The following is a 27,731-nucleotide window of genomic DNA, read 5'->3' as shown; positions in this document are numbered from 1 at the left end:
AAGGTGCCCATAATAAATTATCTATATAGCTCCATTGGAATATTGTCATACCACAGATCGGTGGTGCTACAGTGCCACTCACCTCATTGGTAGCTTGTATTACCAGATTGTATTTCTCAAAATCCTTATTAAACCCATAAAATCAAACCTATCGCTGTCAATTCCAACTCATAATGACCCAACACTCAATTAGTAAGCAGGCATTCCAATACTGAAAACACATGTCATCAAAAAAAGAAAAAAAAACTAAGGAGAAAAGACATAGTAATGAAAATAACTTATTCTTGATAGAGAATTCAAGGGAATGTAGTTTGGGAAATGTCACCATCCCCCCGCCCATCTCTTCTCTTATCAAAAAAGCTGGGGGAAACCTGGGACAGAGATTATGTTCCCTTGTCAATTTTCATATCTTTTTGGTAGAAAATGTCTATAAACTCTGTTGATATCTCGTACTCGAGTTTATGGCCAGAGCCATAACATAGGAGGCTGTGGACTTACACTGCGATCCACTGAGCACAGAGAAGTCTCCTGATCACAAAAAGCTCTTCCAGAAATCTCTTGAAATCTCTGTGGTCTTCTCTAATCATGACCAAAAGTCCAATCATGAGCAGGTGTGACTCGTTTTGAAGCAAAGTGGCCAAAACTTGTGACCTAATGTCAACCTTAATTTTTAAAATTTAACATCATTTTTACCATGCCAGCTTTTTCATCCAGATGCCCCCACTCACACCTCATTTGGAAGCTCACTGATTTGGCTTGTTCCATTTGTACAGCCAGGTTCTCCCTGGCTAGTGGTGCAGCCCCTTGGTGTGATTTTCCTCTGCACCTTCTCCTGGTCATGCCCTGAATCTTCAGTTGTCTCCCTTTGCTCACATGATCCCAGTCTTTCCAGCTGCAAGATATTTAGTTTCTGCATTTGCTGCTTTTGATGGACTAAGCAAAGAAGCCTAAACGTTCTCCTGGGTTAAGAAACAAAGCAGAACTGGCCAGAGGAATTGGGTGTCCAAGCTTGGTAGTGGCTGGAAGTCAGCGATGATGAACCCCAGCAGGGTGTAGGGAAGAGTCCTGCATGAGGTGATGCTGGTCCTGGCCTTGGCTTAGGCACTAGACCCAAACCAAAACCCACTGTTATTGAGCCGATTCTGACTCACAGTGTTCCTATAAGACACAGTAGAACTGCTCCATAGGGTTTCCAAGGAGTGGCTGGTGGATTTGAACTGCTGACCTTTTGTTTAGCAGCCGAACTCTTAACCACACCGCCACCAGGACACTACATAGCACTACAAAATTTAAAAGCCACTTAAAGACAAAAACAGAAAAAAAAAAAAAACATGTAACCTCTTTGGGCTTCATTTCCTTCATATGTAAAACGTGGAGCTTGGACAAGAAGATTGGTAATTACTCCACAGCAGTGGTTCTTGTGTTTTGTTCTACATTGGACTCACCTGTGGAGTTTTGAAAATCCCCATGCCCTGCCCACACACAGTCCAATTAGACCAGAATGTCTGGTGGTCAAACCCGGGCATCAGTGTTTTCAAAACTCCTTGGGTGATTCACATTTTTAGCCCAAATTGAGAACTGTTATTCTACAAACCTAAAGTCTGAATTGTAAACCTCAAATCTCAATCCTTAAGAAATGACAGCTGAGATTGTTTGAGGGCCATACCTTCTGATGGCAAAATATGGCAAGATAAAGAAGCAGAAAATTGCAAGTACAGATTCTGATCTTGGGCTTTAAGACCATTTGCTTGTGGAAAGGTTAAAGTTTTAGAAACGAATTACCCCATATCCAAGATTTCTGGTCTTTTTTCTTATCAGCATTCTGGAAAGGCAGTTTTGGTTTAGGCAAGAGTTAGGTGGAAACACCCAGTTCAGGGCACCACAGTATCAGCTCTGGTCTCCCTGGTTGAAGGACAAAATTTAAAAGCCACTTAAAGACAAAAACAGAAAAAAAAAACAAACATGTAACCTCTTTGGGCTTCATTTCCTTCATATGTAAAACGTGGAGCTTGGACAAGAAGGTTGGTAAGTACTCCACAGCAGTGGTTCTTGTGTTTTGTTCTACATTGGATACACTCTGGTGGCGTTAACTCAAGATCAACAATATCAAGGGTTGCATTACATTTAGGGAGAACAATTAGTTTCAATCCAGTCCAAAAATATACATCTCAGATTGGAAGTAACATTGGCTGCTTTGTTTGATGTTATGATTTTCCCTAGATTTATCCTGTAGTTTTTTTAAATTATTAGCTCTCAGTTGTAATAATACATGAATCTGACTAAATATTTTCCTCCTTGATTTAAGTATTCCTAGAAAACAGTGACCCTTAAGGAAATGATCTTTCTATTTCAAATTTTCTGTGGATGAAGTATTGGGACTTCTTAAATTTTTGAAGATAGTTTGTAGATGTTTAGGGTATAAAGATTTCAGGAGATTGTCACACTCTTCTAGACCACTGGGGATACCAAGGGATTAGCATTTCAGCAACAGAGAACCACATTAGCAGGAGGGGCAAGGGTGAGAGTGGTGAGACCTTTTTGAGAATGAAGAAAACCAAACACACAAGGGAAAGATTAGTCCAAAGGACTAACAGACCACAACTACCACGGGCTCCACCAGACTAAGCCCAGTAAAACAAGGTGGTGCCTGGCTACCACCACTGACTGCTCTGACAGGGATCATAATAGAGGGTCCTGGACAGAGCTGGAGAAAAATGTAGAACAAAATTCTAACTCACATAAAAAGACCAGACTTACGGTCTGACAGAGACTAAAGAAACGCTGAAAGTATGGTTCCTGGACACCCTTTTAGCTCAGTAATGAAGTCACTCCTGAGGTTCACCCTTTAGCCAAAGATTAGACAAGGACCGTAAAACAAAACGAGACTAAAGGGGCACACCAGCTCAGGGGCCAGGATTAGAAGGCAGGAGGGGATAGGAAAGCTGGTAATAGGGAACCCAAGGTTGAGAAGGGAGAATGTTGGCATGTCATGGGCTTGTTAACCAATGTCATAAAGCAATATGTGTACTGTTTAATGAGAAGCTAGTTTGTTCTGTAAACCTTCATCTAAAGTACAATAAAAAAAAAAAGTGAGGCCTTGTTTATGAGAACTCAGAAATCTATGCCTAAGTATAATGACTTAAAAACTTGCTATTATTTATCCTGTAAAAATGGAATCATACCAGAACCTACCACCTAACCCTAAAACTAGACCACCACCAAAACCACTGAGTCTACATATGTGTTCTTTTCCATCCAGGTTCACGGCATATGGTTGTGCATCCAGTGTACCTCACCCCTGCTGTGTAAGACAGGTGACTAGAGCAGTAACATCAGTATCCCCTGGGAGCTTGCTGGAAATGCAGGATCCCAGGGCTTACTGCAGACCTACCGGATCAGAATCTGCATTTTAACAAGGTCCTTCTGGCAGCTTGTATGCCCAAGTTGGAGAAATGCTGTGCTACAAACAAATTTAGAATCCTCAGGTCTTCAGATTTTGCAATGACCAGTTCCAGAGTAAAAAATAATTATGTATGAAATATTTAAAGGAAAAAAGATGGAATCGTAAAAAATGAGCAAACAAATGACACTATCAAAAGGAACCAGGTAAATTTAAACAAACAAACAACAACAACAAATAGAACTTCTGGAAGTAAAGAAATATAATTGTTAAAAAAAAAATTTTAAACCTAAATGAATGGTTGTAAGAAAAATCAAACACACAAGTCGGTTGTTTGTTATTTCAGCTGACTTTTACTCATGGTGATTTTTTTTTCCTTCTATATATGATCTTTGGCTGCGATTTTAATTTTCATAAAACCAGCCACTTGCATTGGGATTTTTTTTTTTTTTTTGGTAGAGGATTTGTATTTATTTCTGCCAGGAGTCAGGAGGTACTATTAGTGAGAGACCACTCCAGTTTTTGTCCAGCTTTCCTGGCTCACTGCAGGTATCTCAGTTTCACACCACCCCCAATTGCTTCTTACTGCCCTAAGTTCCAGTTTCCTGGCACTACTGATGCTGGTACTGGCCCATACGGGAACTCCACCCTTTATGAGCACTAACCGCTTTCGTTTTAGATCCTGGTTTGTTATTAATTTGTTTTATTTCCCTCTCTTGGAGCTATGCAATAACAAGGATGTTTTATGTATGATTTAGTTGTTTTGTAGTGGGAGAGCTCTACAAATTAACTAGTCTATCATATATGAGACGAAGATACTAAAAAATGCTATTTTTCATTAGTTGGGGTATTAGATTAAAAGATAAACCAGTATGACTTAACCAGGCTACAACTCTCAGACACAAAGTGTAACCTGGCACTGACACTTAGGACCACAAAGACCTGAAGTAAAAGTACAACAAGCCCAGAAACCTATGCCAGTGGCTGTCTTTTTGCCAACTTCCTGTTCTGGGCATTATTTATTTTTCGAAAGGGCAAAAGTTGGCTTTTCAGCTATTTCTGAGTCAGTCAAATATAAATTGAGACCCTTCTTGAGAATGTGTCATAAAGGACTAAGAGAGAAACCTGGCATTTTGAACAGCTTTGGGCTTAATTGAAAATACCCTTTTACTTCCTGTACATAGTAGGTGAACATTCACACACACATACACACCCCTCCCACCCACCCCTGCACATTCCTACAAGATCATTGAAAACGAATCCATGGTTCTCCACTGAATTGAGGATAAAGCTTTGGGATTTAGAATTACAGACAATTTAAGCACCTACTAAAGCTGGCCCTTGTCATGTTCCTTAACATCATTTCCGAGTCTCGGCCACACTAATTCTGGTGTTGAGACATGCTCTGGGGACCCTATCCCTCAGCTTCTAGTCACAGGAGATCTGCTTATGTACTAAAGGCCCAGTATGTAGTGTGAAGATCAGCCTGTCCTGGAGATCATCAGCAGATTTCCTGAATTGATGTAGGTAAGCAATCATCGCATCATCTTAGGAATGGATGGAGATAGGGCTGAAATATTTTCTTTTTCCCTGGTAGGGACCCCAAAACCAATCATAAAGCGGTCCTTCCAGTTTCTGCTTTTCTAATGTGCTGTAATTTCCCTTTCAGTGCCTAAAACTGTGAATGTTTTAGACATTCTGACTTTTTTTGGAATGTTCTACTCTTTAGCTATTTAAGTTTAGTTTCCTCATATTTAAGGTATTTCAGAAAAGCACTACCAAGCAAAGTTAAAAAAAAAAAAAAAAAGACTGGGAATTCTGACCCTCCTTCTTGGAGGGAGGGGAGGTGGCAGTTTCCATGGCTACCCATGACTTACACAGCATCCAGCTTTGTCCCATTGAAAGCATGTCCTTGGACTGAAGTAAAGCCATTGTTGTATAGTTTCCTACAATCAACAGAAAAAGGAGAAATCAGTGACCTGAGAAGGGTGGTGTTGGCCCTTTTCTGGAGGGTTGGACTTCATTTCTTCAGTGTCAGAAATGTGTGTGAAGGCTCTCAGGTTCCACGTATGAACTCTACAAGAAAACTTTGTGCCTTGTTTGGGACATAAAATAGCATTTTATGCCCATTCTTCAGAACTACCTCCTGGTAACATTTAGCTGTTTCTCAGAACCAGATTCACTTAGAGGAACAAAAATTTACTACCATTAAAAATTAAAAAAAAAAAATTCCACATATATTTGGAAAAAGGGGTTTCACGCAAGAGTTAACCCAATGGCAGGACTTTGAACTGGTTCATTCAAGTTTCAACCCCTGCTGAGAATCTGCATTTCTAACAGGTGATGCTAATGCTGCTGGTTAGGGACCAGTTCTGAAAATCACTAGTAGAGCAATGGTTCTCAAAATTTATTATAATAAGAATCACCTGAGGACCTTGTTAATTGCAGATTCTGATTCAGTATATCTGAGATGGAAATGCAAATTCTCAGCAGGGTTGGAACAGGTATGAACTGGTTTGAAGTCCTGCCTAATGGTAATGGTAGAAGTGTTCATAGGTGTTTCAAGATTTGATCTCAGAGAAGTCTGGCTAGATAATAACTCTTGCTCAAAATTGAAGCCATGTGAGTAAGTGAGTTCACCGGTGGTGAGAAAGGAAGGTGACAAAAGACAGAGCTCACATCTTTAAATGCCACAGGCACCAGGAGGTCACATAAATGGGTAGGCAGGCTGTTTGTAAGAGGCAACAAGAAATGATATGAACTGTGGCAAACTGGAGGGTGTAATGCTCTGTCTAGAGGCAGAGGCCCAACTCGGCCTCTGCTGATCAGTGCCAAATAGGAATGTGATCCATCTTTGCACATCATCTGATATTTCAAGGGGAGCCATGCTTCAGATGTTTCTGAGGAATCTCCCAATTGTAAAAGGAATCTGAGAAGAATTGACTTCAGGAGAGAGAGAGAAGAAAAGCCAGGAGAGAGAACTGTATCAGAATTCAAAGGAGGTCAACAGTAATAACAGTAATTTCAGACAGGTAAAATAAGTTGAGGATGGAGAATCAAAAAGTCACCATTTTTGCTAGAGTTTTAGTGATGTGATGTAAGTTCAGGCCTGATTTGGATAAGTTGCTGCAAGATGCTGAAGTCCCAGCTGAGTCTGTTGATTATAAATTTCCAGTCCATTTGTTTTCTCCAGCGTCACTTAATAATCTGGGACAGGAATGAAAAGGATCAATGATTGAATTGACCTAAGTCTGGGTGTATGTAGGCTGCATGTGGTATCAAGATAGGAATCATGGCCATTGAGGAGGATATCTGGATGACACTAAGCAGGAAGTGAAATCAATAAGACTATAATACACTAGGAGAAGACAAATAGTATGAGGAATTGAAGGTTTATATAAGATTTAAAGGTAGATATTGGACAGTAAGGGTTTCAGGGAGATGGGAGATTGTAAACTGTAGTAAGAGAGTAGGATATTAGAGTTATATATTCTGTAGCTAGAGAACTATTGTCATGGATTGAATTGTGTCCCCCTAAAATATCTGTCAACTTGGCTAGGTCATGATTCCCAGTATTGTATGAATGTCTATCATTTTGTCATCTGATGTGATTTCCCTATGTGTTGTAAATCCTATCACTATGATACAATGAGATGGATTACTGATAGTTACATTGATGAGAGCTACAAGATTGTTGTTGTTGTTGCTGTTAGGTGCCATCAGGCTGGTTCCAACCCATAGCGACCCCATGCACAACAGAATGAAACAGTGCCCTGTCCTGAGCCATCCTTACAATCGTTGTTATGCTTGAGCTCATTGTTGCAGCCACTGTGTCCATCCACCTTATTGAGGGTCTTCCTCTTTTCCGCTGTACTCTGCCAAGCATGATGTCCTTCTCCAGGGACTGATCCCTCCTGACAACATGTCCAAAGTACGTAAGATGCAGTTTCGCCATCCTCGCCTCTAAGGAGCATTCTGGTTGTACTTCTAATACAGATTTGTTCATTCTTTTCGCAGTCCATGGTGTATTCAATATTCTTCGCCAACACCACAATTCTAAGGCGTCAATTCTTCTTTGGTCTTTCTTATTCATTATCCAGCTTTCACATCCATATGATGCGATTGAAAATACCATGGCTTGGGTCAGGCGCACCTTAGTCTTCAAGGTGACATCTTTGCTCTTCAACACTTTGAAGAGGTCCTTTGCAGCAGACTTACCCAGTGCAATGCGTCTTTTGATTTCTTGACTGCTGCTTCCATGGCTGTTGATTGTGAATCCAAGTAAAATGAAATCCTTGACAACTTCAGTCTTTATCATGATGTTGCTTATTGGTCCAGTTGTGAGGATTTTTGTTTTCTTTATGTTGAGGTGCAATCCTTACTGAAGGCTGTGGTCTTTGATCTTCATTAGTAAGTGCTTCAAGTCCTCTTCACCTTTAGCAAGCAAGGTTGTGTCATCTGCATAATGCAGGTTGTTAATGAGTCTTCCTCCAATCCTGATGCCCTTTTCTTCTTCTTATAGTTCAGCTTCTTGTATTATTTGCTCAGCATACAGATTGAATAGGTATGGTGAAAGAATACAACCCTGACACACACCTTTCCTGACTTTAAACCAATCAGTATCCCCTTGTTCTGAACAACCACCTCTTAATCTATGTAAAGGTTCCTCATGAGCACAATTAAGTGTTCTGGAATTCCCATTCTTTGCAATGTTATCCATAGTTTGTTATGATCCACACAGTCGAATACCTTTGCATAGTCAATAAAACACAGGTAAACATCCTTCTGGTATTCTCTGCTTTCAGCCAGGATCCATCTGACATCAGCAATGATATCCCTGGTTCCACATCCTCTTCTGAAACCGGCCTGAATTTTTGGCAGTTCCCAGTTGATATACTGCTGCAGCTGTTTTTGAATGATCTTCAGCAAAATTTTGCTTGTGTATGATATTAATTTTTTTATGATATTAATGATATTGTTCTATAATTTCCACATTCGGTTGGATCACCTTTCTTGGGAATAAGCATAAACATGGATCTTTTCCAGTCAGTTGGCCAGGAAGCTGTCTTCCATATTTCTTGGGATAGATGAGTGAGCACCTCCAGCACTGCATCTGTTTGTTGAAGCATCTCAATTGATATTCTATCAATTCCTGGAGCCTTGTTTTTTGCCAATGCCTTCAGAGCAGCTTGGACTTCTTCCTTCAGTACCGTGGGTTCCTGATCATATGCCACCTCTTGAAATAGTAGAACATCGACTAATTCTTTTTGGTATAATGACTCTGTTTATTCCTTCCATCTTCTTTTGATGCTTCCTGCGCCGTTTAATATTTTCCCCATGGAATCCTTCAGTATTGCAACTCGAGGCTTGAATTTTTTCTTCAGTTCTTTCAGCTTGAGAAACACTGAGCTTGTTCTTCCCTTTTGGTTTTCCATCTCCAGCTCTTTGCACATGTCATTATAATACTTTACTTTGTCTTCTTGGGAGGCCCTTTGAAATCTTCTGTTCAGTTCTTTTACTTCATCAGTTCTTCCTTTTGCTTTAGCTGCTCGATGCTCAAGAGCAAGTTTCAGAGTCTCCTCTGACATCCATCTTGGTCTTTTCTTTCTTTCCTGTCTTTTTAGTGACCTCTTGCTTTCTTCATGTATGATGTCCTTGATGTCATTCCACAACTCGTCTGGTCTTCGGTCACTAGTGTTCAATGTGTCAAATCTATTCTTGAGATGGTCTCTAAATTCAGGTGGGATATACTCAAGGTCATATTTTGGCTCTCGTGGACTTGCTCTGGTTTTCTTCAGTTTCAGCTTGAACTTGCATATGAGCAATTGATGGTCTGTTCCACAGTCGGCCCTTGGCCTTGTTCTGACTGATGATATTGAGCTTTTCCATCGTCTCTTTCCACAGATGTAGTCAACTTGATTTCTGTGTGTTCCACCTGGTGAGGTCCATGTGTATAGTCGCTGTTTATGTTGGTGAAAGAAGGTATTTGCAATGAAGAAGTTGTTGGTCTTGCAAAATTCTATCATTTGATCTCCAGCATTGTTTCTATCACCAAGGCCATATTTTCCAACTACTGATCCTTCTTCTTTGTTTCCAGTTTTCACATTCCAATTGGCAGTGATTGTCAATGCATCTTGATTGCATGTTCGATCAATTTCAGACTGCAGAAGTTGATAAAAATCTTCTATTTCTTCATCTTTGGCCCTAGTGGTTGGTGCGTAAATTTGAATAATAGTGGTATTAACTGGTCTTCCTTGTAGGTTTATGGATATTATCCTATCACTGACAGTGTTGTACTTCAGGATAGATCTTGAAATGTTCTTTTTGATGACGAATGCAACACCATTCCTCTTCAAGTTGTTATTCCCTGCATAGTAGACTATATGATTATCCCATTTAAAATGGTCAATACCAGTCCCTTTCAGCTCATTAATGCCTAGGATATCGATGTTTATGCATTCCATTTCATTTTTGATGACTTCTAATTTTCCTAGATTCATACTTCGTACGTTCCAGGTTCCAACTGTTAATGGATGTTTGTAGCTGTTTCTTCTCATTTTGAGTCGTGCCACATCAGTGAATTAAGGTCTCAAAAGCTTTACTCCATCCACGTCATTAAGGTCAACTCTACTTTGAGGAGGCAGCTCTTCCCCCGTCACCTTTTGAGTGCCTTCCACCCTGGGGGACTTATCTTCCAGCACTATATCAGACAATGTTCTGCTGTTATTCATAACGTTTTCACTGGCTAATGCTTTTCAGAAGTAGACTGCCGGGTCCTTCTTCCTAGTCTGTCTTAGCCTGGAAGCTCAGCTGAAATCTGTCCTCCATGGGTGACCCTGCTGGTATCTGAATACCGGTGGCATAACTTCCAGCATCACAGCAACACACAAGCCCCCACAGTACAACAAACTGACAGACATGTGGGGGTCTACAAGATTAGATAGTGTCTTAAGCCAATCTCTTTCAAGATATAAAAGACAAAAGCGAGCAGAGAGGCATGGGGACCTCATATCACTAAGAAAGCAGTGCTGGGAGCACAGTACGTCCTTTGGACCTGAGGTTCCTGTGCTAAGATGCTCCCAGAGTAGGAGAAGATTGATGACAAAGACCTTCCTCCAGAGACGACAGAGAGAGAAAGCCTTCCCCTGGAGCTAACGCCCTGAATTTTGGACTTGTAGCCTACTAGACTGTGAGAGAATAAAATTCCCTTTGTTAAAGCCATCTACTTGTGGTATTTCTGTTATAGCAGCACTAGATGACTAAGACAACTATCTAGGAAATATGTGGTACTAGGGCATGGCAGTGGTTATTGTTTGATAATGTGGACTATAGATGAAGGCTTTTGGAGTTCAGAGATGTCAGGAGCTTTTGAGGCGTCATGGACACTGAAGCTGCATTTGATAATGGCCTAGCTATGAAGAGGCTATGAATGACGAAAATGAAAAACGGACAATGTAGCAAAGTTACAGAACATGAACTTCAAAGAAGTGAGGATTTTTTTTTTAGGAATGTGGAAATAATCTTCTGGAAATGAGAACTGAGAACCCCTGGTATCCCTATCTCTAGTTTTAGGAGATCTTAGGCTCTCTCTCTTAGACGTTTATCAAGTGCCTACTAGGCACTGTGCCAGGTGTGGGACAATGAGAAGCTTTCAGTTGAGAGGAATACATGGGATATGGGATCCTCAGGAAAAAAAAAAAAAAGCCAAAAGATGAAGTAACATTCTGTACAGAGATCTAAAATGTAGAAGTTTATTTATGATGGGTGCTAGATGATAAAATGAAACTTATACGGAGGAAGTAAAAGGCCTTGAGGTTGGGACTGAGCAAGCTAAAATTCCAGGTCTTTGCTTTGCTGTCAGAAAAGAAATATTGTCTGAGAAGGCGACTCCTATCTTTTTAAGAGAGCTCTCCCCATATTGTGAGAAGAAAGATTAGCTGGAATGCTCCAGTCTCGATAGAGTCCCAGTGATTGAGATGGCTTCATAGGACCTAGATTGATAGATCTGGCATAGTTTGGAAAATAGCCCCTTAGAAGGGCTGTGTGGAGGGTTGGGTCAGTTTTGCTAGGCAGTATTTCTATCAGATTTGTATCTAAGAAGGAATCCTTTGACTGCAGTGTGATGAAAGAAAAATTGGGGTGATAGTCCATAGTCCATAAGGCCTGAATTTAGGTAGTGCCCAGGGAATGAAGAGAGAAAATCCTTTGGAGGTATCTCTGACTCTACTTGGTGGCTAATTTGATGAAAGGAATTCTCTACCAACATGGAGAGGTAACTTATCTTTTACACTTCTATTAGAACATTTTGTGAATTTTCCCTGAAAAAAAAAAAAAAGCATCTATTTTTTAACATCTAAACAGCAGATCTCATCCAGGCTGTGGAATCACAATGATGGGTAGTAATGCTATGTTTTTGATTCAATGTTCCCTCACAGGAGCTTATAAGAGTTTGTGATTACTAAGTTAAGATCTGAGTGCAAAGCATGTACAAAACCCTTGCAGGCATCATTTTCAAACTTAGTGACCTTGGGAAAGTTACTTAAATCCCAGGTTCTTCCTCTGTCAAATGGAATACTAGACTATAGAAAATTATACCAAAAGACCTGCAGGCCAAATCTGGCCCACTGCCTGTGATTGTAAATAAAGCTTTATTGGAATACAGCCATGCTCATTCTTGTACATATCCTTTATGGCTGCTTTCACCCTACAATGGCAGAGGTGAGCAGTTGTTACAGAGGCCATGTGGTCTGTAAAGCCTAACTGGCCCTTTACAGAAAAAATGTCCCCACTGTCGTAAGAGAATCCGCCACAACCACCGATTGTCATTGAGTTGATTCTGATTTATGATGATCCCACGTATGTCAAAGAGAAATATACTCCATAGGGTTTTCAGTGGCTGATTTTTCAGGAGTAGATAGCCAGGTCTTTCTTCCAAGACATCTCAGGGTGATTCAAACCACCAAATTTTGGTTAGCATCCAAGTGCTTAACTGTTTGCGCTACCCAGGGATTACGCTTGTCATATTACCCGAAACCCTTTTGTAGTCTATAGAGTACCATACCATAAGGCAATACTCTTATTCAGTTATGTGAAACCCTTTGTAGACTATAGGGTACATAGAATAAGTTAGTATGGTTCTTGGATAGCTTGTGAAACCATGGCAATGACGCAAATAAAAGTGCAATTGTTGGCCAGAATACAACTGGCAATACTCACAGTGTCAAGGTTTCATTGCACAGCCCCTGAAAAGCATTCACAGGAATTGAAGTCATGTAAGGGTTGTCTGTAATTTCACTGCAAGAGAGTGGGACAGAAACACTTGAGGAGAAAAAAATACTTTGCTCTCGGACATGATCCAGCTCAGGGCTCTTGCTGCAAATATGCACTCAAATGACTAACCTTACACAATATTTTAAAACCTTATCTCTTTTCAATATTTAGTGAACCTCCTTAGCCCTGTTGGCTCACCAGCCCAGTGAGGTGGTGAGAGCTGCCCTAGGTGGGCATACACTCGGAGCCCCAAATGTAAGCGAGTGAGATTTGAGTGCGAGCTAAGGTTCCTGACTTAATCCTCATCTACAGAGGAGCAGGTAGGCCTCAGAGGCTTCTGAATCTGTGACACATAATTTGTCTATAGCAACTAGAGTTTTCTATGTGTATGGGATCTCTAAGAATGGTCAGGAGAAAGGGATGGAAGAATTTCATTTCAAGTGTGTTACTGAAATGTCCTCCACCTGCACCACTCTGCCAGGCAGATGCTCCTGTGAAATGTTTCTGCGCCAGCCTAGTTCCTGGAAGATGGCCTATATTTTGAGTTGGGCTTTTCTGCAGCAAAGGAGTGTGATCATTTTTTATGCTGGCAAAAGCCCCAGAGTTTGGATCTTATCACTCTACATTTTGCTGATTCTGTAGTGCTAACTCAACCCGTGATTCTCTCTGAGTATGTCCTTTCTCTTCTGTACAATTAGAGTAAGACAACTCACCTGTGTTATTGGATTTGGAAAAGAGTGTGGGGCCATCAATCAGAAGCCACAGGAGATAGACTGAGCATCACTACTGAGTGCTCCTCGGGATTTTGCTGTTATCTCATTTGTCAAATGGAAAAAATAACTTCCTTTTATGCTTGATAAAGTGGTTGGTTGTTCTGGTCACTCTATAATTTTATCCCTGCAATTATCTCTTGAGCCCACTCCAATCAATCTTCTCCACCCCTAGCACTCCACTGGAACTTTTCTTGACAGAATCGCCAAGGCCCCACATGCCTAAATCTCATGCTCGTTTCTTAGTCCTTGCCTTACTTCATCCATCAGTGCATTTGTCATGACTGACCACTTCTTCCTCTTTGAAATACTTTTCTCTCTTGGCTTCAACCAACCCCCAGAGCTGCACCCTAGTACTTGTTGGTAAAGAACATTGTCAAACACTGCATGTGTGAATACTTACAGTATAAAGAATACATCAGTGGAATAAATTTTGGTCAAGTCAGGAAATACTTTAAGTCCAGTGTTGAAAATTCCACTAAATTACATTAAAAAGAAGCAAAAAGGACAAAATTTAGGTTAGGAAATCAATACGTAAAAAGTAGAATAATGTAAGAGCTGAAAGCATGGATTCTGAAGCCAGACTGGAGTGGCAGTGAGTAAATTCTAACCCTTTGATGACATAGTGTTCCCTCAAGGCACAAGAGTCCAATCCAGTTCACCAGTGCTTAGAGGAATCTAGGGGTTCTTTAAACCAAATGAGACTAGAAGGTAGAAACAGGCATTTAAGTTTCTTTCTGTGTAGGAGAGAGAGAGGGAGAGAGAGTTTTGGGGTATGTTGTTTAATAGGATGGTGCTATGTGGGGAGGTGGAATGGGGGGGATGGGGCAGGGGGACATCAGTTAAAGACAATGCCTTAACTTCCGAAGTTTCTATCATCCAGGGCAAGATATTGGCTAAAAAATGTGCACAAAACAACATAAATACAAAAACTCTCAGGTTCTTGATGTCTCTTGCATTTAGTTGATTTAACATTTGTTGCAGCTACTAGAATGGTGGTAGTAGAACCAGTGACAATTTTGAGAGGGATGACATGCTATGGGGTGAGACCTAGGCACCCAGTAAGCTTTAGAAAAAAACCTCTCAGTAGATACTTCTAGTTCCATTGATACATCTTCTAAGGCAAATATAGACTTGACTCTTTGCAGAGGGGAAGGCATAGAGTTTGAAGAGGAAGTAGGAGACAGAGCCTCAAAAATGACAAATGGAACATTCCAGATAAAGAAAGGGAGGCGTTAGATTCCATATGATATATTTGAGGAACAGTAAACAAATGAGTTCATGTGGAAGAGTAGGGAGGAAAATGCCCAATAGTTAAGTGAAGGCCAGATAGTAAAGGGCTGGAAATGCCAGACTGGGCTTGGACCAGGACCTCTCTATTCTTCAAAGGCCCAAGCAAGCCTGTCTGCTTTTTAATGTTTCCTCTAATTACCTGAGGAGGCCTGGTGGAACAATGGTTAGGCACTCGGCTGCTAACCAAAAGGTTGGTGGTTCAAACTCACCAGCCATTCCACCAGAGAAAAGAGCTAGCAATCTCATCTAGTAAAGATTACAGCCTTGGGAACTCCATGGGGCAGTTCTGTTCTGTTCTATAGGGTCCCTATGAGTTGGATTCAACTCTATGGCACACAACAGCAATAAGAGCAACTAATTTCCTGACCGCCAGACACTGTAGGTACCTCTTACTTGTTGCTTACCATCATCCTCCTGTAGGAGAGGACCTTTTCATTTTGTATTCAATATCTTCCCAATTAGACTGTAAAATTTCTTGAAGACAGGGAAAATGTCTTGTAATCCTGTGTGTTCCCCACAGAGCCTCGCATATAGTAGGGTATCAGGATATCAAAGAGTTATTGGTTTATTGAAATCCCAATTCCATAGGAGTGATCGCCTTGTCCCACAACCAATTTTTATTGTCCTCCAAAAGTTCCTCTTTGGATATCCCTTCAGCTGCATCTCCCATCAGACGCCTCTTATAGTCTACCCATATCTCCCATCCGCACCTCTTCACAATACTGAACAATTGTTAGCTCCACAAATAAGCCATGTGGTTCCCTACCACTGTGTCTTTGTTCATGCTATTCTATCCAACTAGATTTCCCTTCTACCCTCTCCCCTTCTTTTCCTGGATAACTTCTATTCATTCTTAAAGACTTATCTCATAAAAAATATATATGGATAAAACGTCTTGCTGGAGATGAACTAAAACATTAATGGTGATTATTTCTGGGCATTGGGGTTAAGTTTGGTCTTTATTTTCTTCCTTATACTTTTTTGTTCTCCATTAAAAAAAAAAAAAATCCATGCAATAGGAAATAAGGAAAAGTTTCTTCTATCTGTGTGCCTCGAGGACGTGAGGTCATAAACACACATCCATCTAATATATTTATATTGGCACCTACTATAGGGAGCGAAGATGGACAAGAGAACTAGAATGTCGTGGTCCCTGCCCTCAGGGAGTTATAATCAGCTCATAGGTGTCACCAAAGCAAAACAGTGGGTGTTATCCCTTGCATTTTTCCCCTCGTCCCCCCATCTCTCTCTCTCACACACACATACATACATACACACATATGTGTTTGGATTTACCCTTTGTGGCTTTTTGGAGGGGGAGCTATTTAAGTTATTGTAATATTGCTCTGATACTCATTTCCCTAATAAAATTGAAACATTTTCTCTCAGGATTGTATATTTGTTGTTCTGGTATACTCCATTTAAAGACTACATAAGCGGGATTACATTTGCTCTTTTATGTCTCTTGGAGCATGTCGCTGGTCCCAGCATGTTAAGCCAAACCCGTTGCCACTGAGTTGATTCCAGCTTACAGCAACTCTATAGGACAGGGTAGAACTGCCCCATAGGGTTTCCAAAGCTATAAATCTTCATGGAATTAGGCTGCCACATCTTTTTCCTGAGAAGGGGCAAATGGGTCTGAACTGCTGAGTTTTTGGTTAGCAGCCGAGCACTTAACCACTGCACCATCAGAGCTCCTTCCCAGCACGTTGCTGACTTTTAAAAAGATTTATAAAAACTTGGACCTTGTCACCTAACACCTTTTCTTTGACTGATAGAGAAAGTAGTCACAGTGTGATTTAACCCAGGCAGGTAAAAACCAAACCAAACCCGTTGCTGTCAAGTTGATTCCGACTAATGGCTACCTCATATGTTACAGAGTCAAACTGCTCCATAGAGTTTTCTAGGCTGTAATCTTTACAGAAGTAGATTGCCAGATCTTTCTTCCGTGGTACCCTGAGTGTGTTCAAATTGTCAACTTTCAGATTAGTAGCCGAGCACAAGCTGTTTGAGCCAACCAGAGACCCTCCTGCCAGACAACAGTATTGCAATTATATAAAAAAAAAGAAATGGGGAAGGAGCTAATACTTACAGGAACTTCAGGAGGGGGAGCTCTTTTAGGGCACCAGGGTCTATGTAAGTTAAGCTTCTGGTATTCCGGATCTCTCTGTAAATGTTACAAGGAACACATTTGCCATGATACATTCATTTCTGTTTTTATCAAAGATAAAACCACATCAAAACACTCCTGAGAAGAATATGCGTTTGCATGGTGCCCCAGGGACTGCAGGTGCCAAGAGTCAATCCCATCAACAATGGCTCCAACTCCTCACAGGGACACAAAGGCTGTCCAGCCACCCAGCCATCACTTTGTCTTAACTGTAGTCTCAGAGCCTTTTTTCCCCCCTTTTAGATGTAGATAGAAAAGAAGGATCCACCCAGTGGTTTGCTGAGGACAATAGCAAGTATCCTGGCCAAGACAAGCAGCTCTGGAGGGGAAGGTCCAGTGATTCCATGATAGATAAAAACAGAGCAATCACAGCAGTGATTTTCTTTTTGCATAACTATTTCTCCCCAGTGGCCCAGGGGTTAAGAGCTTGGCTGCTAACCAAGAGGTCAGCAGTTCGAATCCACCAGCCACTCCTTGAAAACCCTATGGGGGGTGATATGAGTTGGAATCCACTTGTTGGCAATTGGGTTTGGGGGCTGTCAGTCTTAACTGTTCACTTGGATTTATTTTGCAATGTCAGTCATTTAATTTAAAACACTTCAGCATATGCAGTGTGATATCATGTGCGTATGTGCCTTGAATACTTAGGTTTGCACACATGCTAATCAAGAATGCACAGTCGGCATTAGTGAAATTAACTAGTTGCTGTTGAGTCGATTCAGACTCATGGAGACTCCACGTACGTCACAGTAGAACTGCTCCACAGGGTTTTCAGTGGCTGCCTTTTTGGAAGTCGATTGTCAGGTCTTTCTTCTGAGGCACCTCTAAGTGGACTCGAACCTCCAATCTTTTGGTTAGCAGCTGAGTGCGTTAACCATTTGCACCATCCAAGGACTCCTTAGTGAAATTAGTGGTTTGCTAATTAGCACAATGACTGTGAGAACTGGGGTCTTACTGGTAAAATTAAATATATTCAACATATGTACATTGGCTGAAAGAGTTTAAATGTACTGTCCATACTTTTACGAAGAGGATAAAAGAACCCAGCAAGACCTATAGCCTTTTTCTTAGGACTACCAGCAGAGGCTGGATTCCTAAAGAGGCAGAGGCTTAGAATCCAGCCTCTGGAATTAAAACAAAAAGTTTTATTGAAAGATAATTTACATTCCATAAAATTCACCCATTGCAGGTACACAATTTGATGATTTTTAGGAAACTTATGGAATTGCACAACCATCATCGCAATCCAGTTTTAGAAAATTTCCATCACCCTGAAAGGTAACCTTATACCCATTTGTAGTTAATCTACACTCCCTGTCTATGCCTGTGGGTGGAGGAACAAACCTGTTGCTGTGGGGTGGATTCCGACTCACATTGACACTATAGGACAGAGTAGAACTGCCCCATAGTGTTTCCAAGGAGCGGCTGGTGGATACAAACTGCCAAGCTTTTGGTTAGCTGCTGAACTCTTAACCACTGTACCACCAGGGCTCCTCCATATGCCTAGGAGCCACTAATCTGCTTTTTATCTCTATAAATTTGCCTTATCTAGACATTTCATATAAGTAGAATAATATAACATGTAGTCTTTTGTGCCTGGCTTCTTTCATTTAGCATGTCTGTGAGGTTCATCTATGTTGTAGCATGTATCAGTAGTTAGTTTCTTTTTATTGCTAAATAGTCAAAAGGACTTGAGATCAAATCTTGGCTCAGCCACGTTCTGGTTACATAACCTTGGGCAACTTCCTTGACCTCTTTGAACCACGGTTTCCTTGACTGTAAATTAGGGACAATAACAGTACCATTTTCATAGGGCTCGTGTGAGGATTAAATTATGCCTGTAAGGGGTATGACACAGAGTGAGGGCTCTATATACAATGACTATTATTATTATTATATTGTTTCATTCTATTCAAGTAGAATGAAAGCTAGAGAAGACATCAGACCTAAAAAAAGTTCATAGTGACCCTATATGACAGAGTAGAACTGCTCCCTAGGGTTTCCAAGAAGCAGCTGCTGGATTTGAACTGCCGACATTTTGGTTAGCAGATGAGCTCTTAACCACTACGCCACCAGGGCTCCAGAGCACACATCAGCGACCTGGTACTGGAGGTGCTGCAATGTTCTTGCAAAACCATCCAATAACATACTGGTCTTCTTTCTGTAGGTATCTCCAGCTTCTTGGCAGCCGCCTTGGACCAAAAATAAATGCTTAATTCACCCAGTTAGAGGCAACAATGGGCCTCCACCTAGGACTTCTGACTCCAAATACAGATTCTCTGTTTGTTTTTTTCCTAGTACTGTTTATAGGAGATCATCCACCAGAGCCAAAACCAACCAAACCCATTGCTGTTGAGTCAATTCCGACTCATGGCAACCCTATAGGACAGAGCAGAACTGCTCCACAGGATTTCCAAGGCTCTAATCTTTACGGAAGCAGACTGTCACATCTTTCTCCCATGGAGCAGCTGGTGGGTTAGCAGCTGTGCTTAACCACTGTGCAACCAGGGCTCCGCCCAGAACTAAAAAGAAACTTAAGTACCTATTATACAGGGCCAGATTATGGCATGTGAGGGCTCTAAATACTGAGAATCTGTGGAGCGCTCTCCTCTGCTTACTCATGCATTCAAATGGGATATGCGAGTTTTATCGACTCGATGGCACTGGGTTATACATATATACACACACACATATGTGTATATATACATATGTATATGTGTTTGTGTCTTAGCTATCCATAATGTAACTACTTTTTAAATGCAACTATAATATTAGCAATTGAACACAAAAGTGGGGTGTATTTTAGCAGAATGAGATGATTATAAAATTGGATGTGGGGCACTAAGATTTTTACTATATACCACAATTTCTACAAAAAAAAATTCCATATATTCTACAACAGAGGAAATGAAGTCAGTGAGCTTGGTTGTTTCAGCAATCAATGTAAAATTCTGTTGATCTCCCACAGCAAAAAACTGACTTTCACCAATTTTGTTTTCAACAGCTCATACTTCAATTTTGATGCTTGTTTTGTAATAAATATTATAACTATAAATGAACAAATGAAAAGATGTCATAAAAGAAAATTTAATGATCAGAAAACAAATATTACAAGTTACTATATTTTATTTTTAGATAGATCTTCCATCTCTAACATGTTATAATTAAAAACATTTCTTTTTGTTCTTTGCTCTTACAAATTCTTCAATGATTTCATCACAATTAAGCTGCCAAAAAATATCTACCTTCATACGCAATAAGAATAATGAATAGATACTTTCTTGGATCATTATCATATCCTGAAGAGTTTCTGAGTTTCTTTAGGGATGAAAATGAGCATTCTGTTGTACAGTTAGTGATCATTAAGGTTAGGAATACGGGTAAAACAATTCCAACATTGGGAAATATGCATTGGTTTTTATCTTCTATTATGGAATCATACATGACTACATGAGTAAAATTTGTCTTTCTTGAATCTGTAAACTTAGTTCTCAAGTAAGAATGCAATTGTCACACTTCTCCATAAAGGTTGGTGTTTAAGTCATTGGGATAAGCCTACACTAATTTCTTGGATGGCTTCATGCGTTATTCATCAGGTGTATACACACTGTTTAATACAACCTGTCCTTGTCCAGTAACCACTCATGTTGGATTCAGTGGTATATTGGGGAATGTACCAAGAGTTAGATTCGACAGCCCACGCCACCTCTTGTTTATTAGAAAGAAATGGCACATTCCCAAGAGACTTGCCGAGATAAGAAGTTTCAATTACATGGGAGGGGACTATAGGAGAAAGATGTCAACAAGGTGTTGAAGTGGTAGGGGCCTCATAGCTTAAATAACCTTGGACATGAGCACCCTCGTGACCCTGTGTGAGCTTTATTTCTGGCTGGTACATTCTCACACACTGGAGCTGGTATTCATTTTCATTTAGTGCCCTGCCAGTTCCCTTCCACTGTGGTGCTCACTTTTCCTTGTGCTCTGTCTGCTTGTTATTTATGGGTCTTTGCTTTGGACAACCGGTGCCCTTGTTTTGTTGACGTCCTAAGCATGCGCTTACCTTGCATATTGGGTAATCCGTCCCTGCTATTATTGCTTGATCCTCCTTCATTGGATTTCAAATAGCATGGAAATTTAGATGAAAGTGTAAAATTGATGCCCAGTGTGTGGTGTTGATTTCACAAGCCAGCAGATGAATAATGTGGCATAAATTAGGCCCGTTTAATTGTATGCCTAGGCTCTGAGTTTTTTTCTTCTTTTGGGAAACATTTGTTAGTTCTCAATAAGAGTCAAGAACAAGCATCCTCAGAGAAACTGACTTGCCCAATACTATCAGCATGGAGGCAGCCACTTAGGACTGGAGCCTAAACTCCAAACAATATGGGAAATCAGCAGCATGAGATGCTCAGGTGGGTTGGGAGGAACCAAAGGAAAAGAAATGGAGGCTTAAATCTTCTCATTATTAAGGAACTTACTGGTTTCCTCCCAATGTCGAATGTACCTCCCTTCCCACCTCAGTTATTCAGGTATTAGATCATGGCATTTGACTGCAATCCTCAACCTTAGACATATATGCCCACACCTCAAACTTCCCACAGTTCATGAGTGAAAGGCACACGAGATGGGAAACTAATGGAGGGCAATCATGGAGCAGATGTGGTATTTCCCCTGCAAAGATAGATGAGACCAAGGGAGGTGAGAAAGCTTCAGACCAACATGTGCTAAGGAATCTGGAGAGAAGTTGCCTCAGCCAGCACAGCTGGTCTTTTAAGAAACACAAATTCAATAGTCTGTACCAGTAAACTGTTTAAAGCAAGAAACTGAAAATTCACATAAAAGTAAAAGCATCCTTCTGAGGGCAGCTTTTTCTCTGGTCATTTTAGCTTTTAATTACAGAGAGTAAGTCTTCACACTTTATCTGTCACACATTACACATTTTACCTACCCAGTTGTAGGATTTTTATTTATTTGTGATTTTTAAAAAATAAAAGTAAAAATATCCTTCTGACAGCTTTTTCTTTTATTATTTTAGCTTTTAATTACAGACATACCAAAAACAAACAAATAAACAAACAAAAAAACCCCACTGCTGTGGAGTCGATTCCAACTCATAGTGACCCTGTAGGACACAGTAGAACTGCCCCATTGGTTTCTGAGGAGCACCTGGTGGATTTGAACTGCTGACTTTTTGGTTAGCAGGGCAACTCTTAACCACAACACCACCAGAGTTTCCTATTGCAGACATATGGTGTACATATTATTTAGCTTTTAATTGTGGTGTTACATCCACTTTGGAGAGGGGCACATTTGGGTTCGAAATTTGAAATTCCTCAGCTGAATAAACCTGGGCAAGAGTGTTAGCTCTCAAGCAGCCTCCGGTTTCTTTTCAACTCATGCATCAATTTGCTTTTAAATTGTTTTTCTTGTCTGTTTTTAAGGGCCTACAGTTAAAAAAAGTGGGGCAGGGGGCAGGAGCAGGCAGGCCAATCTGACTTTGACTGGGTCAGCTTGCTCTAATGAGCAGAAAGAGATTAATTCCAGTTGAATGAATAACTATTGGACATCTGTTATGCACAACTTTACCGAGCATATGAGGAGGTATAAAGAAGTAGTTCCTAATTATTTAACTATTTTAAAAACAAGACATATATATGTATATTGGCAAAGCCATAATTTCATTACTCTAAGTGCTTTAAGTACTGTATAGGACCGAGGTGATAATTGGGTGAATTAATTTTAAATGACATTTTATAATAGATTTTCACCACATAACAAATCACCCAAGTATTGTAACTAAAAAAACAGCAAGTATTAATTTCAAGCTTAATGCATATTGAAAGAATCCTTAATTTTTTTTAAAGTTCATTATATCTAGAATCATTCATTTTTTTAAGTTCATTTTATCTAACGATAAAGGTAATGGAAATTCATTAAAAAATTAAATATATTCACATAAAAAAGAAATGAAATTTACCATCTTTCCATGACTGAGAAAAAAATCAGTTTTTTCTCTCCATATGTCTTTTTTTGTTTTTCAGACAACATGTCAAAAGTATCTCCTGTGTTACTGGTTTATGGAAACAGATTTCTAATGGTTATACAGTATTTCATACTTAACCATTTTTTCTAGCTAAACATTTGAATAGTTTCCAAATTTCTACTCTTATAAATTAACTCTGAGGGAAATGGCCTTTTTTAAAAAATTTTTATTTCTTCTGTTGTTCTTGAGAATATATACAGCAAAACATACACTATTTTGACAGTTTCTACATATATAATTCATTGACATTGATTACATTCTTTGAGTTGTGCAACCATCTCGCCCTCCTTTTCTGAGTTGTTCCTCCCCACTAACATAAACTCACTGCCCCCTAAGTTTCTTACCTAATCTTTCAAGTTGCTGTTGTCAATTTGATCCCGTATAGATAAATCTTGAAAGAGCACAACGCTCAAGACAGATATTCTTTACTAATTAAGCTAAACTATTGTTAAAAAAAAAAAAAAAAAAAAAATTTTTTTTATTGTTAGGTTTTTGGTGAATGGCTTTTTATGTAAACTCTTCTCACTCCTCTTTTTATTGTGTTAGGGAAAATCTATAGAAGTAGAATTACTGGGTCAAAAACGATAAAGTTTGTCAAATCTGTTGGTACATATTAAATCCTTAGCTCTTTAAATCCTGATGTAGAGACTATCACTTGCTTATCAGCAGTATTCTACAGCTTCAAAGAATAAATAATTTTCTGACATCATCCAGGCTTTTCAGTGAGAGGAGACTTAATTATTCTACTTGCTGATTATCAATGAATTATATTTACCACCAACATTCTATTATATAATGGGAGAAAAATAAAATAATCTATAACCAAAAGATTATATTCAGTTTTTGGTGCATCTTCTAAGTAATGAAATTAAAAAATAATAAATGCAAAAACAAAAAAGATGTTAATTTAAAGAGAGGTCATAGATGTTCATATTTTTGAAGTAGACTGAAGAAAATTTAAATTTTTCCAAGATTCTCTACCAGAAATAGAACATTATACAAGGAATTCTCTAAATTACCTGGCAGATACATGCGGGTACTTTAATGATTTAATGATTTTGGAAGAATTACAGTCAGAATGCTCCTTAGAAACAAAGATGGTGAGACTTCGTCTCACATAGTTTGGACATGTTATCAGATGGGACGGTCCCTGGAGAAGGACGTCAGGCTTAGTAAAGTAGAAAAGACCACTGCGGTCGAGTCGATTCCGACTCATAGCCACTTAATATAGGACAGAGTAGAACTGTCTGGACCATAGAGTTTCCAAGGAGCGCCTGGCGATTCAAACTGCCGACCTTTTGGTTAACGGCTATAGCATTTAGCCACTACGCCACCAGAGTTTCCTAGTAAACTAGAGGCTCAGGGAAAAAGAGGAAGACCCTTGAGGAGATGGACTGACACAGTAGCTGCAACAGTGGGCTCAAACACAGCAATGATTGTGAGGGTGGTGCAGGACCGGGCAGTGTTTCCTTCTGTTGTACATAGGGTGGCTATGAGTTGGAATTGACTGGATGGCATCTAACAACAACAATAATGTAATGATTAATTATTGGAACTAAGGCTGGTGCTGTTAAAACTGCCATTGAATCTACTTGACTCAATTTAGTGTATCAGTGAAATTAATCTTCACACGCTCTTATAAGTCAAACATTTTACCTACCCAGTTGTAGAATTTTAATTTATTTCTGATTAAAAAAAAATCCACATAAGAGTAAAAGCATCCTTCTGAGGGCTTTTTCTTTATTTTAGCTTTTAATTACAGAGTCATTAGGGTGCTACATTGGCTTTGAAGAACGACACACCTGGGTTCAAATTCTGACTCTGAAATTTTTCACTTGAATAAATTTGGCCAAGAGCCTTGTGAGGTATGTGTTATCGTCTTCATTTACATAGTGAAAACTGAGGCTTAGGAATATAAGTGAGACAATGAATATGAAGCACTTTTAGCAGACCGATGGCCCATAAAAGGCAATTGGTAGCTGTTGTTAATAGATGATGGTGGCTTGGACAAGGTTGGTGGCAGTGAAGGGAAGAGGGTGGACTTTACATGTGTTAGGATAGTCAAATCAACAGGACTTGGTGAAGGACTGGAAGTTGGTGAGGAGGAAAGACGGTGTCAATATCACCTCTCAGGTGTCTGGATTTTCCAACAAGGTGAATGGAGGTTCCATTAACTGGCTTGGGAAACATTGAAGGAGTAGTATATTTCAGGAGAAGAATCAAGATTTCCATTTTGAATATTTTAAATGTGGGATATATGTGAACATCTGAGAGGAGATGTCAAGTAGACAGATAGGTATATGGTCCACTGCTAAGAACACAGGCCTAGACATATTAATGTGAAAATTGCTGAATGAGACCACACAGGGGGAGAATATAGAATGAGAGGATAAGGGGCCACTGGACTGGGCTATGTGGAATCCCAACATTTAGAAGCAAGGATGGTTAATAAACCAGCAAAAGAGACTGAGAAAGACTGACCAGCATGGTAGAAAGACAACCAGAAGTGTACTGTCACAGAGCAGGGGAAGAGATATGGGTAAGAATGGAGCGATCCACTCTATTGAATTCTCCATACAGGCTTGTAAGATACACAGCATTACACATACTGTGAGCTCTCAAAGAACGTGTGTTTCTTGGATGAATGGGTAGCCTTTTATCTTTGGAATGCCAGCTCTAGATCACTAACAGAAACAATCGTAGTGCCTATTTTCTATCACCCCAATTCTTGGCACAGAAAAACACAAAACATGAATAGGGAAGCCATCTCAGAAGATAAAAGTAAGTGATTTATCAGGAGAAAGTTGAAAAGGCATTGGCAGGGATGATTGACAGGGATGAGTGGAACCATGAACAGCAAGTTCCTCAAAAACCCTACCTCAGCTTCCTATTTATTAAATCACATGGCCAAAAAAAAAAAAAAAAAAAAAGGGAAGGCAGAGGGAGGGGAGCTGAGGAGGAAGGAAAGACAGTTGTGAAACAACTGTTCTTTTACTGTTCTCCTCACTGAGGCTTTTCAATAGTAATCTCCATGCTCTGACATTTGAAGTAAATGCTCTTTAGTATCTACCCCTGGCAGCAAATCTAACATGGTGAAGAGCTCTCTTTCCTGAATAAACAACAAAAAACCCATTGTCATCAAATCCATTTCCACTCATGGCAACCCCGTATGTTACAGAAACACTGCTCCACAGGGTTTCCTTGGCTGTAATCTTAACGGAAAGCAGTCCCGGTAGTGCAATAGTTGAGAGCTCAGCTGCTAATAACCTAAAGGTCGGCAGTTCAAACTCACCAGTGGCTCCATGGAAGAAAAGATTTGGCCATCTGCTCCTGTAAAGATTACAGCCTAGGAAACCCTATGAGGCAGCTCTACTCTGTCACCTGGGGTGGCTATGAGTTGGAATCGACTTGAAGGCATACAAAAACAACAATAATCTCTATGGAAGCAGACCACCAGGTTTTTCTTCCACAGCACTGCAGAATGGGTTCAAACTGTCAACCTTTAGTTAGTCGAGGGCAAACTGTGCCACTCTGAATAAACCAGAGGGCTTTAATTCTATACTTGGGAATCCCAGGAAAGTTTGGTTGATAGTATTATGTGGTATGTAGATTAAACAAATCATTCTCTATTGATATTTGGTTTCATATCTTATATCCACAAAATGATTATCAATTCCTTGAGGACAGGAGAATGATTTTTCAGCTGTCTCTCTCATGCAAGTAACATAATCCATTGTTTATACCAGTTGCTGTCAAGTCAATTCCGACTGGTAACAACTCTACAGGACAGAGTAGAACTGCCCCATAGTTTCCAAGGAGTGCCTGGTGGGTTCAAACTGCTGACCTTTTGGTTAGCAGCTGTAGCAATTAACCACTACACCACCAGGGTTTCCTCATTGTTTATAGCTGTTGCTTAATAAGTGATTACTAAATAAATGCATTAAACATTTAAGTGGCACACACTTCAAAGGTCTCATTTGTACTTTACACTGACAGAAACTATTTGTAGATAATGACATCAGATATATATTAGGAAAATTTGACAAATGGAAGATGCAATATTCTTTTATTTTCTAAGACACTAGATGCTCAATATCTCAAATATAAAGCAAATTTTTTTTTTAATCGAACTTTAGATGAAAGTTTGCAGAACAAACTAGTTTCTCATTAAACGGTGCACATATTGTTTTATAACGTTGGTTAACAACCCCATGACATGTCAATACTCTCTCTTCTCGACCTTGGGTTCCCTATTACCAGCTTTCCTGTCCCCCCCCCCCCCTCCCGTCTTCTAGTCCTTGCTCCTGGGCTGGTGTGCCCCTTTAGTCTCCTTTTGTTTGGAAGGCCAGTCTAATCTTTGGCTGAAGGGTGAACCTCAGGAGTGACTTCATTCCTGAGCTAAAAGGGTGTTCGGAGGTACAAATATACTTTTAAAGATTCATTTTAAGCTTCTCCTTTTTTTAGTCATCATATTGAATAAGTTCCTTTGCTTTAGTAAATTAATACTTTTGTTCAGAGGAAAAATTGATATTTATAAGGGAGCTGTTAGCAACTGGAATCTTTAAGAGAAAAATGACTATAATGTAAACAAAACAGTTGCTTTGAAGAGCAACAGGGTTTATGTAGGGCTTTATTAATTTTTTTTTTAATTACAAATTAGTAGCTTTTAGTTTTTGGTGAGTGGGGCAGAGAAGCAAAATGGTGTGATAAATGAACATTGCCTTTGGAGTAAGGAGATGGGTTTTGAATTTTGGTAACTCCATATTGATCTGGGACTTAGTTTTCTTG

General features: G+C 39.8%; 1 protein-coding gene across 4 annotated transcripts in view; it reads right to left on the bottom strand.

Annotated features, from left to right (window-relative positions):
- TSHR (thyroid stimulating hormone receptor) overlaps positions 1–27,731 on the bottom strand; it is a 177,574-nt gene that overhangs the window by 42,099 nt on the left and 107,744 nt on the right. For all 4 annotated transcript variants that reach the window (XM_049899779.1, XM_049899778.1, XM_049899781.1 and 1 more), the window contains 4 exons: positions 16,826–16,900; positions 13,844–13,918; positions 12,617–12,694; positions 5,278–5,346 (listed from right to left, as the gene is read on the bottom strand). In XM_049899779.1, coding sequence (XP_049755736.1) covers positions 5,278–5,346; positions 12,617–12,694; positions 13,844–13,918; positions 16,826–16,900 — 297 coding nt within the window. The remainder of the gene's footprint in view (positions 1–5,277; positions 5,347–12,616; positions 12,695–13,843; positions 13,919–16,825; positions 16,901–27,731) is intronic.

The sequence above is a fragment of the Elephas maximus genome, chromosome 10 (assembly GCF_024166365.1).
Source record: "Elephas maximus indicus isolate mEleMax1 chromosome 10, mEleMax1 primary haplotype, whole genome shotgun sequence".
In the NCBI taxonomy this organism is placed as follows: domain Eukaryota; kingdom Metazoa; phylum Chordata; class Mammalia; order Proboscidea; family Elephantidae; genus Elephas; species Elephas maximus.
Note: the sequence above shows the minus strand (reverse complement) of the source record. Positions and strands in the feature narration are given on the sequence as shown.